Consider the following 13851-nt stretch of genomic DNA (forward strand, 5'->3'; position numbering starts at 1 on the left):
TGCCCATTTTCTGTTTTCCGGGAGTGACGCAAGGCCAAGATGGCGACGGCCGGCTCCGCCTACTTTAGGCTTCAAAAATGCTCTTCAGAAACCTACGGGTGACGTCACGGACACTACGTCCATATTTTTTTACAGTCTATGGTCTATATAGACTTTGAATTAAAAAAAATAAACCTATACCCTGAGATATGTTCCTGGAGTAAACAGTCTGACAAGTACAGTAGTCTTGGTCTTTCATTATATTACACTCTAAAAACTGCTGGGTTAAAAAATAACCCAACCTTAACCACACCACTGGGTCACTATTGGACAGAACACGCGCTGGGTTGGTTTGACCCAAGTGCTGGGTTTTACCATTTAACCCATATTTCTGGGTCATTCATTTGACCCAACCAGTGGGTGAAATCAGGGCTGGACTGGCCATCGGGCATACCGGGCATTTTGTAAATATTCAACCATGTTGGTCCTCACCTGTTGATTACACAAGTGGAAAGGAAGAGGCAGTAGCAGCCCATCTTTGCCCGCCCTCTGCTGGACGGCGCGCTAAGACGGCACTACCATCATAAGCCTGCCGTGCTACATCTACCCTGCACAGTCGCGCTTACACCGCCGCTGGGCAGGCTGCATCAGCGCTGCACACTATGGCCACACTTCAAATCTTCCAAGCCAACCTTCTCCGAAAGCTGGACGAGGAAGGCGTGGAAGCTATCAGCGTGCCGGATCTGAGAAGCGCTACGGATCTCGCTCTCCGCGCTACTAAATCCGCTGCACAGGCCATAGGGCGGAACATGGCCTCTCTCACCGTTGCTGAGAGACACCTCTGGCTGACACTCTCGGAGATGCCGGACTCGGAGCGCTCTGTGTTTCTCGACGCCCCCGTCCTGGCCTCTTTGGATCGTCCGTCAAGGATTTCGCGGACAGATTCGCTGAGGTACAAAAGACGTCGCAGGCCATGAAGCACTTTCTGCCGAAGCGCTCTAGCTTCCGCTCTAAACAGCCGTCTGCTCGCAGCTCACAGCCGCAGCCTCCCGCCGCCGCCTCACAGCGTCGACAGGCCCGGGACCAGAGACCGCGCTCTCGCTCTGCCGGCCGCCGCCCCCCGCCGCGTGGGCCCCGGCCGAGGATTGAGATAAAGCCCGAGGCCTCAAAGTCTTCCTAGCCCGCCTGGGAAAACGACGGTGTTCAAGTCCCGCTGCGGCCGGATTTCCACCAAAACTTCTCGCTCGTTCAGTTCCATTACATGCGACTGTCCCAGTGTATTCTGCAGTAAACAAGTCGGTTACACTGCCCGCTTGCCTGCACACAAACGCCGTTTTTACGGCGACCCAGATAAATCCCATAAAGAGTGTACTTTCTGGTGTTCCGGCCACGGCCGATGGTGTATGAGTGTAGTAAAAATGCCCACTGCCCAGTGCCCATTCCTACACACAGACACAGCCCGCCCCACAGGGCTCGCGCACATAAAATCGACTTATGTCGGTTGCGCACAAAATGTAGTAAACGTGCCCACGTCCCAGTGCCCACAAACACTACACACTGCATGTCTCTCGGTTTCTGTAAAAACGAAACCAACACACATACAGCCGGCTCAGGCCGACGGTGTTTTCAGTGCAAATGTGCCCGCTGTCTCGCGCCCACATTCACTCACAGACATGACGAATCCCACGGTCTCCCTCCCGCTCGTCATCTCTCAGCTACCCGCCATGAGAGAGTCGAGCGAGGGCGAACCGCCCGCTGTTATCAGCGCACCCCCCGCCTCGAACGCTGCAAGTGCGGTGTCTATATTACAGCATACCGATGCTCTCCGGCCGCTACTATGTCACGGCCAGAGCTCAGATCTCATTCAACCCCTAGCTATACATGCAAATGCGTGGGCAAAGCTTCCCGGGGTATCAGAATGGGTGCTGAACATTATAGAAAGAGGCTATTCGCTACAGTTTGCTCGATGCCCCCGCCGTTGCGCGGCGCGAATCGAAACCACGGTAGAAAAGGAAGTAGCACATCTACTTCGTGCCGAAATAGCGAAACTGTTGAGCAAAGGGGCCATAGAGCCTTTATCTCAAGCTCAGAGCGAAGGGGGGCTATACAGCAGATATTTTCTGGTTCCGAAAAAAGACGGGGGTCTCAGACCCATTCTAGATCTAAGACAGCTGAACAAAGCGCTTTCAAAACGCCGGTTCAGAATGCTCACGACCAAGAAAATCCTCTCGCAACACGGGGATTGGTTTGTGTCAATAGATCTGAAGGACGCGTATTTTCAAATACAAATAGCATCACGTCACAGGCAATTTTTGAGATTCGCCTTCGAGGGCCAGGCATATCAGTACACAGTCCTACCGTTTGGCCTGTCTTTAGCACCCCGTACATTCACGATGTGCATGAACGCAGCCCTCGCTCCCCTGAAACTTCGGGGAATGCGAGTTTTGAACTACTTGGACGATTGGCTGGTTCTAGCTCAGTCACACTCAGAGCTCATAGAACACAGAACCATTTTACTCGAGCATCTCGAGAATCTGGGTCTCAAAGTCAATTGGGCGAAAAGTTCACTGTCTCCCAGTCAGAGAATATCTTTTCTGGGCACAGAACTGGACTCGCTGTCCATGTCAGCTCAACTATCGCCGCAGCGCAGACTGGCTATTCAGCGCATGACGGAAACCTTCCGCCGCGGCGCTATAGTCCCGCTCAAAAAGTTTCAAAGGATGCTGGGTCTCATGGCAGCAGCATCGGCAGTTCTTCAGCTGGGTCTGCTTCGCATGCGCCCGCTGCAGTTATGGCTACAAGCGCGAGTGCCGTGTCGAGCATGGACTGCTGGCCTCTTTCGCCTCAAGGTCGATCAGAAATGCATTTCAGCACTGATACCTTGGAGAGCGACCGACTGGTACCAGTCAGGTGTAAGCCTGGGGACTTCCTCGAGTGTGAAGGTGGTGTCTACGGACGCCTCCACCTCGGGATGGGGAGCGCTGCTCGAGGGCAGACCGCTCTTCGGCCAGTGGTCAGAGCAGGAAAAGCTCCTGCACATAAACTGCCTGGAAATGATGGCAGTCGACAACGCGCTGAGGCGCTTTTGTCCCCAGATAGCAGGACACCACGTCTTGGTCCGCTCGGACAACATGTCAGTGGTAGCCTATATAAATCGCCAGGGAGGCATCACATCCCGAAACCTTTACAGGTTAACGAAACGCCTCCTGGTATGGGCTCAGCACAATGTGCGCTCGCTCAGAGCAGCGCACGTGCCTGGCCACCTGAATGTGGGACCAGACAGACTGTCCAGGAACTATGTTCCAGCAGGAGAATGGTCTCTGCATCCACAGACAGTTCAACTACTGTGGGAGACATTCGGCAGAGCGAAAATAGACCTGTTTGCGTCTCAAGAAAACGCTCACTGTCCGGAGTTTTTCTCCAAGAGCAGGGATGCTCTGGCCCCGCTGCCTGCTCTATGCTTTTCCCCCCGTCGCGCTCCTACCTCAGGTATTAGAGCGGGTCAGGGAGAACGGATGCTCAGTGCTACTAGTGGCTCCGTTCTGGAAGAACCAGGCCTGGTTCCCAGTTCTGATGCAGCTGACGAGCGCTGCCCCATGGCCAATACCAGTGAGGAGGGACCTTCTCTCTCAAGCCAGGGGCTCGATCTGGCATCCTCGCCCAGAGCTTTGGTCCCTACATGCGTGGGCCATCAATGGGTACCCACTGATCTCCCAGAGGGAGTGTTAAACACGATCGTGCAGGCTAGAGCCCCTTCTACGAGACGGCTCTATTCCTCAAAATGGTCTGTGCTCTCTAGCTGGTGCACAGCACGTGGCTTCTCACCCCTGGACTGTGGAGTAACGGAGGTTCTCTCCTTCCTACAAGAGCTACTGGATGAGGGTAGAGCCCCATCCACGCTCAAAGTCTATGTGGCGGCTATAGCAGCGTTTTCTAAACCAATGCTGGGTCAGTCACTGGGAAGGAACGATCTGGTCATTCGCTTCCTTAGGGGAGCTAAGAGGTTAAATCCTCCCAGACCTCCCTCAGTTCCCATATGGGACCTTTCTACGGTCTTGGAGGCCATGAAAAGTGCCCCATTTGAGCCAATACAATCAATAGATATTAAACACTTGTCTTTCAAAACAGTGTTTCTTCTGGCTCTCGCTTCAGTAAAGCGCATTGGGGACTTACATGCGCTCTCAGTGAGCGCGACATGTATGGAGTTTGGGCCAAATGACTCGAAAGTCATACTCAAACCAAGGCACGGGTACGTTCCTCAGTCCCTCAACACACCGTTCAGGGCCCAGGTGATTTCCCTGTCTGCCCTGCCGGCCTCTAACGAGGAAAAGGATGCCAGCTTCCTTTGCCCGGTCAGGGCATTAAGGGCTTATGTGTCTCGCACGTCTGTTTTCAGACAGACAGAGCAGCTCTTTGTTTCACTCTACGGACGTTCCAAGGGACTTGCCGTGTCGAAACAGAGCCTATCCAGATGGATAGTCGATGCTATAGCGCTGGCTTATACCTCTAAGGGCTTACAAGTGCCCATTATGTGTCAGAGCGCACTCCACGTGAGGCGTGGCCTCGTCGTGGGCTTGGTCTAGTGGGATTGCCTTGCAATATATCTGTATTGCGGCAGGCTGGGCCTCCCCGTCTACATTTATAAGGTTTTATAACCTAGAGGTTCCCGCCTTGCAGGCTAAGCTGCTTTCAGTCTAAAATCGGTACTGTCTGCCCCGATGTGTTCGGCCCAGAATACTGAAACTGCTTGAGCAAACGCTCGCTTATTGATCGCGCAGCTCTATGGGCAGTGTGTAAGACCCACTATATTCGTCAGTCCTGACTGTGCGAAACATCATCAGTATAATTACTCCTTATAGGATGTTATATTATTACAGGAATGATGCTATTCTAGCCACTCTTTCCTGGACTCTCTGTGAGTCCCTTACGACCATGTACTATATGAGCCCGGGCACTTGCCCTTTGGGACTTGGTGCTGGATCTTAGCATGCACGGCGTTTTACACTGTTTCCCCTAGCGTAAGACTTACGCAGTACGAGAGTACCTCTCGTGAGAGAACGTACTCGGTTACTAACGTAACCTCGGTTCTCTCTAGAGAGGAAACGAGTACTGCGTATCTTGCCGTGCCTGCACACGTTCTGGTTCACTTCGGCGATGAAAAACCGGTAAGCTAGCCTCTCGAAGCTATATTTATTAGCCCTAGGCCACGCCCGTCTTGGCGGGATGTGACGTATTGGGCGCGAAGCGCCCCCATTGGAGCTGACGTCACGAAGGGCCTTGTCGATAGGCTGCTGCAGTTGCCGCAGGGCAGCCAATAGGCGCGCGAGCCGTCTCGCCTATGTCTGCATGCTGCCGCAACGCGTTTTACATTATTTCAAAATTAAGGATAATTTTTTGGCTTCAGTATCTCGCGGAAAAGAGATTTTCTCCTAGCGTAAGACTTACGCAGTACTCGTTTCCTCTCTAGAGAGAACCGAGGTTACGTTAGTAACCGAGTACGTTTTCTCACTTTTAAATATGCAACGTCCACAATGAATAGGCCTACGATAATTACATGATGAATTTAGAATTTAAACTGCATATTTCAAAAAGGCTGCATATATAGCTGGTTTAATTGCAACTAAGGATTTAACGATGCGGCATTTGTCAAAAATTCTAACCGGCTAGCTGTGGCTATTTAATGTTTCACAGAATAAATACGTTACCCCTCACACTTCCACATCAAAGACTGTATGCTGAACAGTGAAATTAGCTTGCTGATACCACCACAACTTATTAAAAATATAGGTAAACATTCATATTAACTTACCATAAAACACTGCCTGCTCCGAGTGGCTTGCTCCTCGAATCCAGAAAGTTCCGCAAAGAATGAAAAAAGTAACCAGTTGCTGGGTCAAAATAACCCAACCAGCGGTTTATTTGTGAATGACCCCCTTACAACTCATTTGACCCAGCATGAGCAACCCAATAATGTGTTTACAGTACCCCAAACAACCCAACTTTTTGACCCAGCACAATCAACCCAACAATTTGTTTACAGAAACAACCCAGCATTTTTTTGAGTGTACAGTATTCATCATTGATTTCCAAAAAGGAGAGGTTAGACCAGAGTGGGAACTTATCAACATATCAGCTGTAGAACATAAACTGATGGTTCTTATAGACCTTATGTAGCTCCGCCCCTTTTCAGCGCTGCGCTCATTGTCTTTTGACTTCCGGTCTGTATTTTCACAGCGTTTTGCGTGTTTATTAATGAACGGCTCGTTTTAAAATCTTCCCGGTCGATTTACATTTGTTAAGTCATCTGCTTTAAACATTACAGTCCTCATGATAACTTTCGTTAACTTTACATTAAGTAAATCCACTTAAAAAGCTAATTACTCCTGGACAGAAATGCCATATAAATATACAGAGCGACCGCAAAACGGAAGTTAAAAGACAATTTTCCAAAGATGGCGGCGCCCTTGTTTCTCTGGTGCATAAGGTCTATAGAAAGCAAAGAAACTCTAATAAACAAAGAGGCACCTCTGATCCAATACAGCAAATTCAGTAAACAAACATAAGCTGAAGACTGGATTAGAGAATGTTTTGCAAAGCAGTAGAATTAATGTGTGTAGAATTAATGTCCTGCAGAAAACAAAAGCCACTCTTATATTCATAAGCTTTCTCCCTAAGGAGCTTGGGTGGGCTGTTCTCACACACGCATGCAACTGCAGTCTGTCCTGTGTGAAATCCTCGAACCGGATAGTCAGTGATTTGGAGTGCTCCATTTTACTTTCCTCAGACAAGTTCGGTATACCCACCCCTTGGCATTATGCTCACTTTCCAAAACCACAGTCCAGCAGGCTAGACCAAGGATAAAAACATCAGCAGTCATGCTTCTTACTTTTCGTATAGCAAGCCAGTTATTTAGAAGCAAACTCCTGTGAATGCTCATATATCATGTTCTGTGCAGTGTCAGAACAGACATTATAAATTACAGCGATCGTGATGAATGTGCAGAAGTGAAATGTGGACTGGGAAAACTGCACAGGTTTGGAATCAAGGCCTTCGTTTAATCCTTCCTTTGACACGAGAGCTGCAGCTGAAGGCAAAATGCATGGAAAAGCATCTGACAAAAATGTGAAACTCCGTCTGTGATTTTACTAGAAAAACACATGATCACACACCAGTGTTGTTATTAACTAATACTAAATCTATATTAAAAATCGCTTTCATTAATTGAAATAAAGCTGAAATAAGATAAAATATACATATTCAGTCAAGAAAATTAGAAAGTGAAGTACTAAAATAAAATTACAAACTAAAACTGAAATGAGAATAAAGCTAAATAGAAATATTTAAAAAATGCTAACAAGAATGACAGAAGCACAACAAAATCAAAAGTGAAAATATAAAACAAAAAAAGCTTATTCAAAATATTAATAAATATTATAATAGTATATAAATAATGTTAGTACTAATAAATACTAATAAGTTAACCTTGTCACACACAAAGATAAATCATTTCTAAATATTTGTATAATTCATAAAGTAAAAACTGCAAAAAATAAAGTAAACATTTCAGTATACAAAAATAGTTAGCATATTTGTAAAAAAAATCATCAAGGAATACTTCTGTCATTATTATTTTCACCCTGATGTTGCACGGAGCCCCTAGGGGACACAGTCCTGTAAAAAAAAAAGAGTTTTTTATTTTTTTTAATTGAATACAAAATTATTCATACAACCAAGGCAAATGTATTCATTCTACAGTACGTAAAAAATTTGAATGAAAGGCTCAACACAGTTTAACCAAAGAATTACTTAAAAAGGACAATAAATAGAATAAATAGGCCTACATATATGAAATCATATCTTACATGAACTTAGGGTAAAAAAAAAAAAAATTTAAGGGGCAATATCACACCAAATCATATGAAATCAAAAGGTCAAGCAGCTTCATCGCACTCAAGGGCTCTAGAAAAACACTTTAAATCATTTTTGAACACAACAAGTAGGCCTAGTGGGAGGGAATTTAAAAAATCTACATTTGTGAATTAAATATTTTGCCATTATTACAATCTTATTAATCAAATAAAAATGAACACAGCAGTCTTTGGGAATTCCAAATAAAATATGTTGTGAAGTAAAAGCAAAACCATCAACAACCACCTCCTTTTCTATCAACCGGTCATGTAAAAAATTTGACGGCCGCCCACACCGCCAACGTAATTTTTGCCGCGCCACCTTCGCGCTCGTGACGTGAGTATAAACCTAGCTTCAGGCGGCATTGCTATAGTAACAGTAAACAGACTTGAACTGCAGCGTTTACTGAGTTGTTCCCTCTTATCCGTTCATTAAACTCAAGTTTATCATGTCAGACGTTTACTCTGAAGAGCCTGAAAAGGAGTTTGAAAAGGTCTCTCTTGAAAAGAGCTCTCTGGGGGTGAGTCTTTGTCACAGTTTATTCTCAGTTCGCAGTGTGTTCACCGTAGAAATGACAGTAACAGTTAACCGCTCTGTGTTGAAGGAGTATGAGGGAGACAGAAATGAAGCTGGGGAGAGACACGGACAGGGCAAAGCTGTCCTGCCTAATGGAGACACTTACCAAGGAGCATATGAAAACGGCAAGAGATCTGGCCAGGCAAGAGATCATGTCCCTCACAAAACACTGTTATGCAGTTTCTGTTCTCATAAACAAAGGAAAGATTTGATAAACCTTGTGTTGTCTGTATTTCAGGGCACATATAAGTTCAAGAATGGGGCCAGATACATTGGAGAATGGTGCATGGGTTTAAAACATGGACAAGGCATATTTTATTACCCAGATGGCTCCAAATATGAAGGTAAATCTTACATTATATTATCTCTCAAGTAACTTACAGACCCTTTCCAAAAAATTTGAATATCATGGACAAGTTTATTTATTTCCATAATTCCATTCAAAACGTTAAACTTCCATAGGCTAAACAAAAACAGACCAAACTATATTAACCTGCTTTTGTTATACATAACAAACGCCAACAACGACAGCAGGAATCTGCTAAATTAGTTAGGCTATATCAGCAATTTGAAGACACAGTTGTACAGAATATGTTGAATTGAATGACTAAATCAATCTAAGACAATAAGTCAGTAATTTAAATTTGTTCATTAGATCAACGTAGTTAGCATCACGGCTAAAACCTTCATACCAGATACTGTGCAATAAACGAGTGGTAAACACTAAAAACGTAGTAATGTATAATAGATTTAGTTGATATATATATATATATATATATATATATATATATATATATATATATATATGTGTGTGTTTGAATATATAGTGAGTAGACTCTGTATTTATATTTATTTGGCGAGTTTACAAACCTTGTAATGGAGAGCCGAACAAACAGCGGTAGCTTTGATGAGAGTGGAGCCGTTACTTTCAAACCCGATGACGATCAGCTGAGATTTGTTGCACGCGAGCATCACTGAAGCGACGACAGCAGAGGAATAGCAGCAGTTTCGTGACAGAATAAAACTTTTCTCCTCCTGGTTCTTCTTCTTCATATTATTAATATTATTATTATTCACTGTTGTTGTTTAAATTAATCAATAAAATAGGCCTATACTAAATAAATGTAAGCTACCCAGGTGAAAGACGTAGGCTACTGCTAAATGTATTAAAAATGCATTAAAGTATATTTGTATTGTAGGCCTACTAAAAACACACTCAAGTACATTTTTAATACATTTAATAGTACGTCTTTTTCACCTGGGTATGTATACTGAATCAAACTTAAGTAGCCTATAATAATAGGATAATAATAATCTTATTCTGGCCTCACTGAACCATTGGGATCCTCCAGATGCTGGCTTTAACATAAGAGAGCTTCCAGGAACCACTTAAATGTTAAAAGATCTTCCAATAACCCTTTTATCGCATTCAAGTTCCTCTATTTTCCCCCAAAGCACTTTGAGGTCTCATGGTAATGAAAAGGTGACTCCAGAACCTCAGAACTAAATACAAAGTGCTTAAAGGATCCCATAAGTTCCAGCAAGAACCTCAAAGATTGTCAATGCTCCTCCAGTAGCCCTACTATAGGAGAAAGATCTTTGTGGCACTTAAATTACATTTTGAAGTTCCTTGAGTATCCGACAGGATGTTTGAGAGTCCTTTAGTTTTTAAAGTGTAGAATGATAATTTTTATCAAGCTCGTATATTTAAGTTCAATAATTTCACTTAAAGGGATAGTTCACCCAAAAATGAAAATTCTGTCAGTAATTACTCACCCTCATGTTGTTCCAACCCCGTAAGACCTTCGTTCATCTTCGGAACACAAATTAAGATATTTTTTATTAAATCTGAGAGCTGGATCACTCCTCCATAAGGGACTGAAACTTGCTGGCCCAGAAAAGTTATTAAAGACATCGTTAAAATAGTCATTTATCAAGCGACGAGAATACTTTTTGTGCGCAAAAAAACACAAAAAAACACGACTTTATTCAACTATTAATTTCCTTCTCTCTGGGCCTCGAGTGAGTTCACGTAGTAAAACAGCGCAGCGCTTCTGTGTTGTACGTCACACGCATCACACACATGACCAGCGTCGGCCAATAGTGAGCCTACGTGTGATGTACAACACAGAAGCGCTGCGCTGTTACACTACGTGAACTCACTTGAGGCCCACAGAGAAGGAAATGAATAGTTGAATAAAGTCGTTATTTTTGTTTACTTTTTGCGCACAAAAAGTATTCTCGTCGCTTGATAAACTTAAGATTGAGCAACTGTAGTCACTTGGACTATTTTAACGATGTCTTTTAATAACTTTTCTGGGCCGGCAAGTTTCAATCCCATAGAAGCCTATGGAGGAGTGATCCAGCTCTCAGATTTAATCAAAAATATCTTAATTTGTGTTCCGAAGATGAACGAAGGTCTTACGGGGCTGGAACAACATGAGGGTGAGTGATTACTGACAGAATTTTCATTTTTGGGTGAACCATCCCTTTAAATGGCAATGCAAATTACCTATTAATTGTCATTTAAGTGAAATTACTTAAAGGGATAGTTCACCCAAAAATGAAAATTCTATCATCGTTTACTCACCCTCAAGTTGTTCCAAACCTGTATGAGTTTCTTTGTTCTGCTGAACACAAAGGAAGATATTTGGAAGAATGTTTGTAACCAAACAGATCTCGGTCCCCATTGACTTCCATAGTATATATTTTTTCCTACTATGGAAGTCAGTGGGGACCGAGATCTGTTTGATTAAAACATTCTTCCAAATATCTTCCTTTGTGTTCAGCAGAACAAAGAAACTCATACAGGTTTGGAACAACTTGAGGGTGAGTAAATGATGACAGAATTTTCATTTTTGGGTGAACTATCCCTTTAACTTTATATATTGAAGTTAAGTAATTTCACTTAAATGACAATTAATAGGTAATTTGCATTGCCATTTAAGTGAAATTATTGAACTTAAATATACGAGCTTGATAAAAATGATCATTCTAGAAGAAAATTTCTGATGGCACTTAGAGGCTTTTTCATATATATATATGATTAATCGATTTGACAGCACTAGTATTTAAAATTGATTTGACAGCACTAGTATTTAAAAACATTCTGAAATGTAACTAGTTGTCTCTGACTTTTTGAACCTTTTTGAGTCTTCATGTGTGATATTTCTTCCTCTTCCTCAGGAAGCTGGCTGGATGACCAGAGACAGGGTCATGGTTTTTACACATACCCCAACAGAGACACATATGATGGTGAATGGCTGCAACATCAAAGGTAGTTGAAATGCGGCTCTCTTTTCCACTGATCTAATCCAGCAACCGGTCAAATCTATTAATATTATTTGTAACAGTATTCATAACATCTTCAGTTCAACTAAAAATGAATGGCAAACTATGATTATTAATAAAAGTATCGGATTGTCTGTCTTTTTCCCTCTTAGACATGGGCAGGGTACATACAAATATCATGACTTAGGTTCTCAGTACATGGGCAGCTGGATCATGGGTAAAATGGAGTCAGCCGGGGAGATCATCCATCTGAACCACAACAGATATAAGGGCAACTTTGTCAATAATAATGTAAGTATTACTCTGCATTTATGGTTCTGAGCTGGTGAGTAGTAGAAAATGGTTTGTAGATCTGTTCAAATTGGGTTGCGGACAGCAGGGGGTGGGGAGGCGAACTGTACTACATTCAATAATGAAATGCAACTATCTGTATAGTAAGAAAAGAATAGCAAAATAAATAGACCCAAAAAAGTTTGACAAAATGTTTCACACAGCTTTTACTGTCAAACACCTGAACAAGCTAATCAAGGGTACAGGAAAATTGCAGATAGGGGAGTTTGAACTGAACTTTGCAGGACAGGGCCGGATTTAAGGGACCCTGCTCTATATTAACTTTAATATAATAAGATATCTGCACTTCTCTCACACAGTGATCACTGTGTTTCTTACTAATTATTGTCTTGTTATTGTCTAGCCCTCTGGTCCAGGGAAGTATGTATTTGACATTGGGTGTGAGCAGCATGGAGAGTATCTCCAGATATATCAGGTATGTCTATTTAATGTTTTACAGGATGTCTTTAAATATCATGAGAATGTATTTCAGGTAGCATGATCACATAAATCTGCAGTAATTGTTACAAAATGTTCCTCTCTTTGTTCTCAGTCTTACCACTGTTTTGTTGTTATTTGGCTTGTTAAGAGAGTTGTTTTAAAGACTCTTGTGAAAAAGAAGTGGAAGGGAAAGCCTTGAAGTTGTGTTCTCTCTTCTGCCATCAGATCCTCTCTACTGCCATTTTGGCCTTTGGAGATGAGGGTTTTATGGCAACTTTCAGATTGTTAATGTGCCTCTAAATAGTGCAGTTTGCCAGTTGCCTGGTGCATGTCAACAGAGGACCATGAAGAGAAAGTCTTATGCCATGTTCTTTCCCTTAGACTGTAGTCAGTAGTGGGAAAAAAAAAACAGAGCTTGAATTTCGATTTTTTTAAATACAACAATAGCCACCACAGTACTGTCCTAAACACCTGTTTGTCTCTATGCAGTGTGAAATGTTTTAATTCAGGAGCACACTGCATCCAGTGAATTATTAAAAAAATATATTTTTTTAAATTATTGAAATGTTTTACATGTATGTTTTTTAAATATGCATGTTCTGTTAATTCTTTTCACACAAATTATTTTGTGTAAATTATACCTTTTTAGGATCAACATGCATTTTGGAAATGGAGATTATTCATTTTAGCTCTGTTGTACCCTACCTATAAGAATAAGTCTATATTAAATTAATTTGTGTGTGAAGCCAAATCATAATTAATTCTTTTGACAGCAGGACGAAGGAGATGCAGAGGAAGTTGAACCTGCCTCAACCACCGTCTTGAAGTGGAAACCTAAGGCACTTAATGGGTTTTCTGTTTGAGCTAATAAGAATTCTGCCCCGTCAGGTACGTCCACATCCAGTTCTAGATATAAAACATCTTTGGATTGTAGGATTGCAGGATTGCATTTACACAGTAAAGGCCCATTCACACCAAGCTGTTGATATTTGAAATCACCAAAACAAACACGGATTTCTCCGGTTTTTTGATGCGAGGTTGGTGTTGTGACATCCACGGGCGTCCCGTGCAGGCACCCGATGCGGAGCGTCAGAGTGGGAGAGTAGTGCCGAATTCGACCCCTGCCCAATGGTTTTCCTTGGATGGTGTAGATTTTCAAATCCTGAGAGCAGCGTTTCTTTTGAACATTCAGTTTTTGGAGGAGTTGGGTGGAGATGAAGTTCCCTGCGGAACCTGTCGATGAGGGCTTGCGCTGAGACAAGTGTGGGGGGTTAGGACATGCACCATAGTACGGGACAGAGAATTTAGTTAAATAGTACTCACCGC

At 43.1% G+C, this 13851-nt stretch overlaps 1 protein-coding gene across 1 annotated transcript; it reads left to right on the plus strand.

Annotated features, from left to right (window-relative positions):
* Nucleotides 1-1652: 1652 nt before the first annotated feature.
* Nucleotides 1653-13388, plus strand: LOC311297877 (radial spoke head 1 homolog; the record flags this gene model as incomplete). The annotated part of the gene is made up of 10 exons (XM_084420353.1): nucleotides 1653-1770; nucleotides 3469-3588; nucleotides 3790-3927; nucleotides 8343-8407; nucleotides 8492-8605; nucleotides 8702-8807; nucleotides 11650-11740; nucleotides 11907-12045; nucleotides 12449-12520; nucleotides 13302-13388. The coding sequence occupies 10 exons, from the start codon at nucleotides 1653-1655 to the stop codon at nucleotides 13386-13388; spliced, it is 1050 nt and encodes a 349-aa protein (XP_084276479.1).
* Nucleotides 13389-13851: the final 463 nt, after the last annotated feature.

This window comes from Rutilus rutilus (genome assembly GCF_951802725.1).
Source record: "Rutilus rutilus genome assembly, chromosome: 10".
Classification (NCBI taxonomy): domain Eukaryota; kingdom Metazoa; phylum Chordata; class Actinopteri; order Cypriniformes; family Leuciscidae; genus Rutilus; species Rutilus rutilus.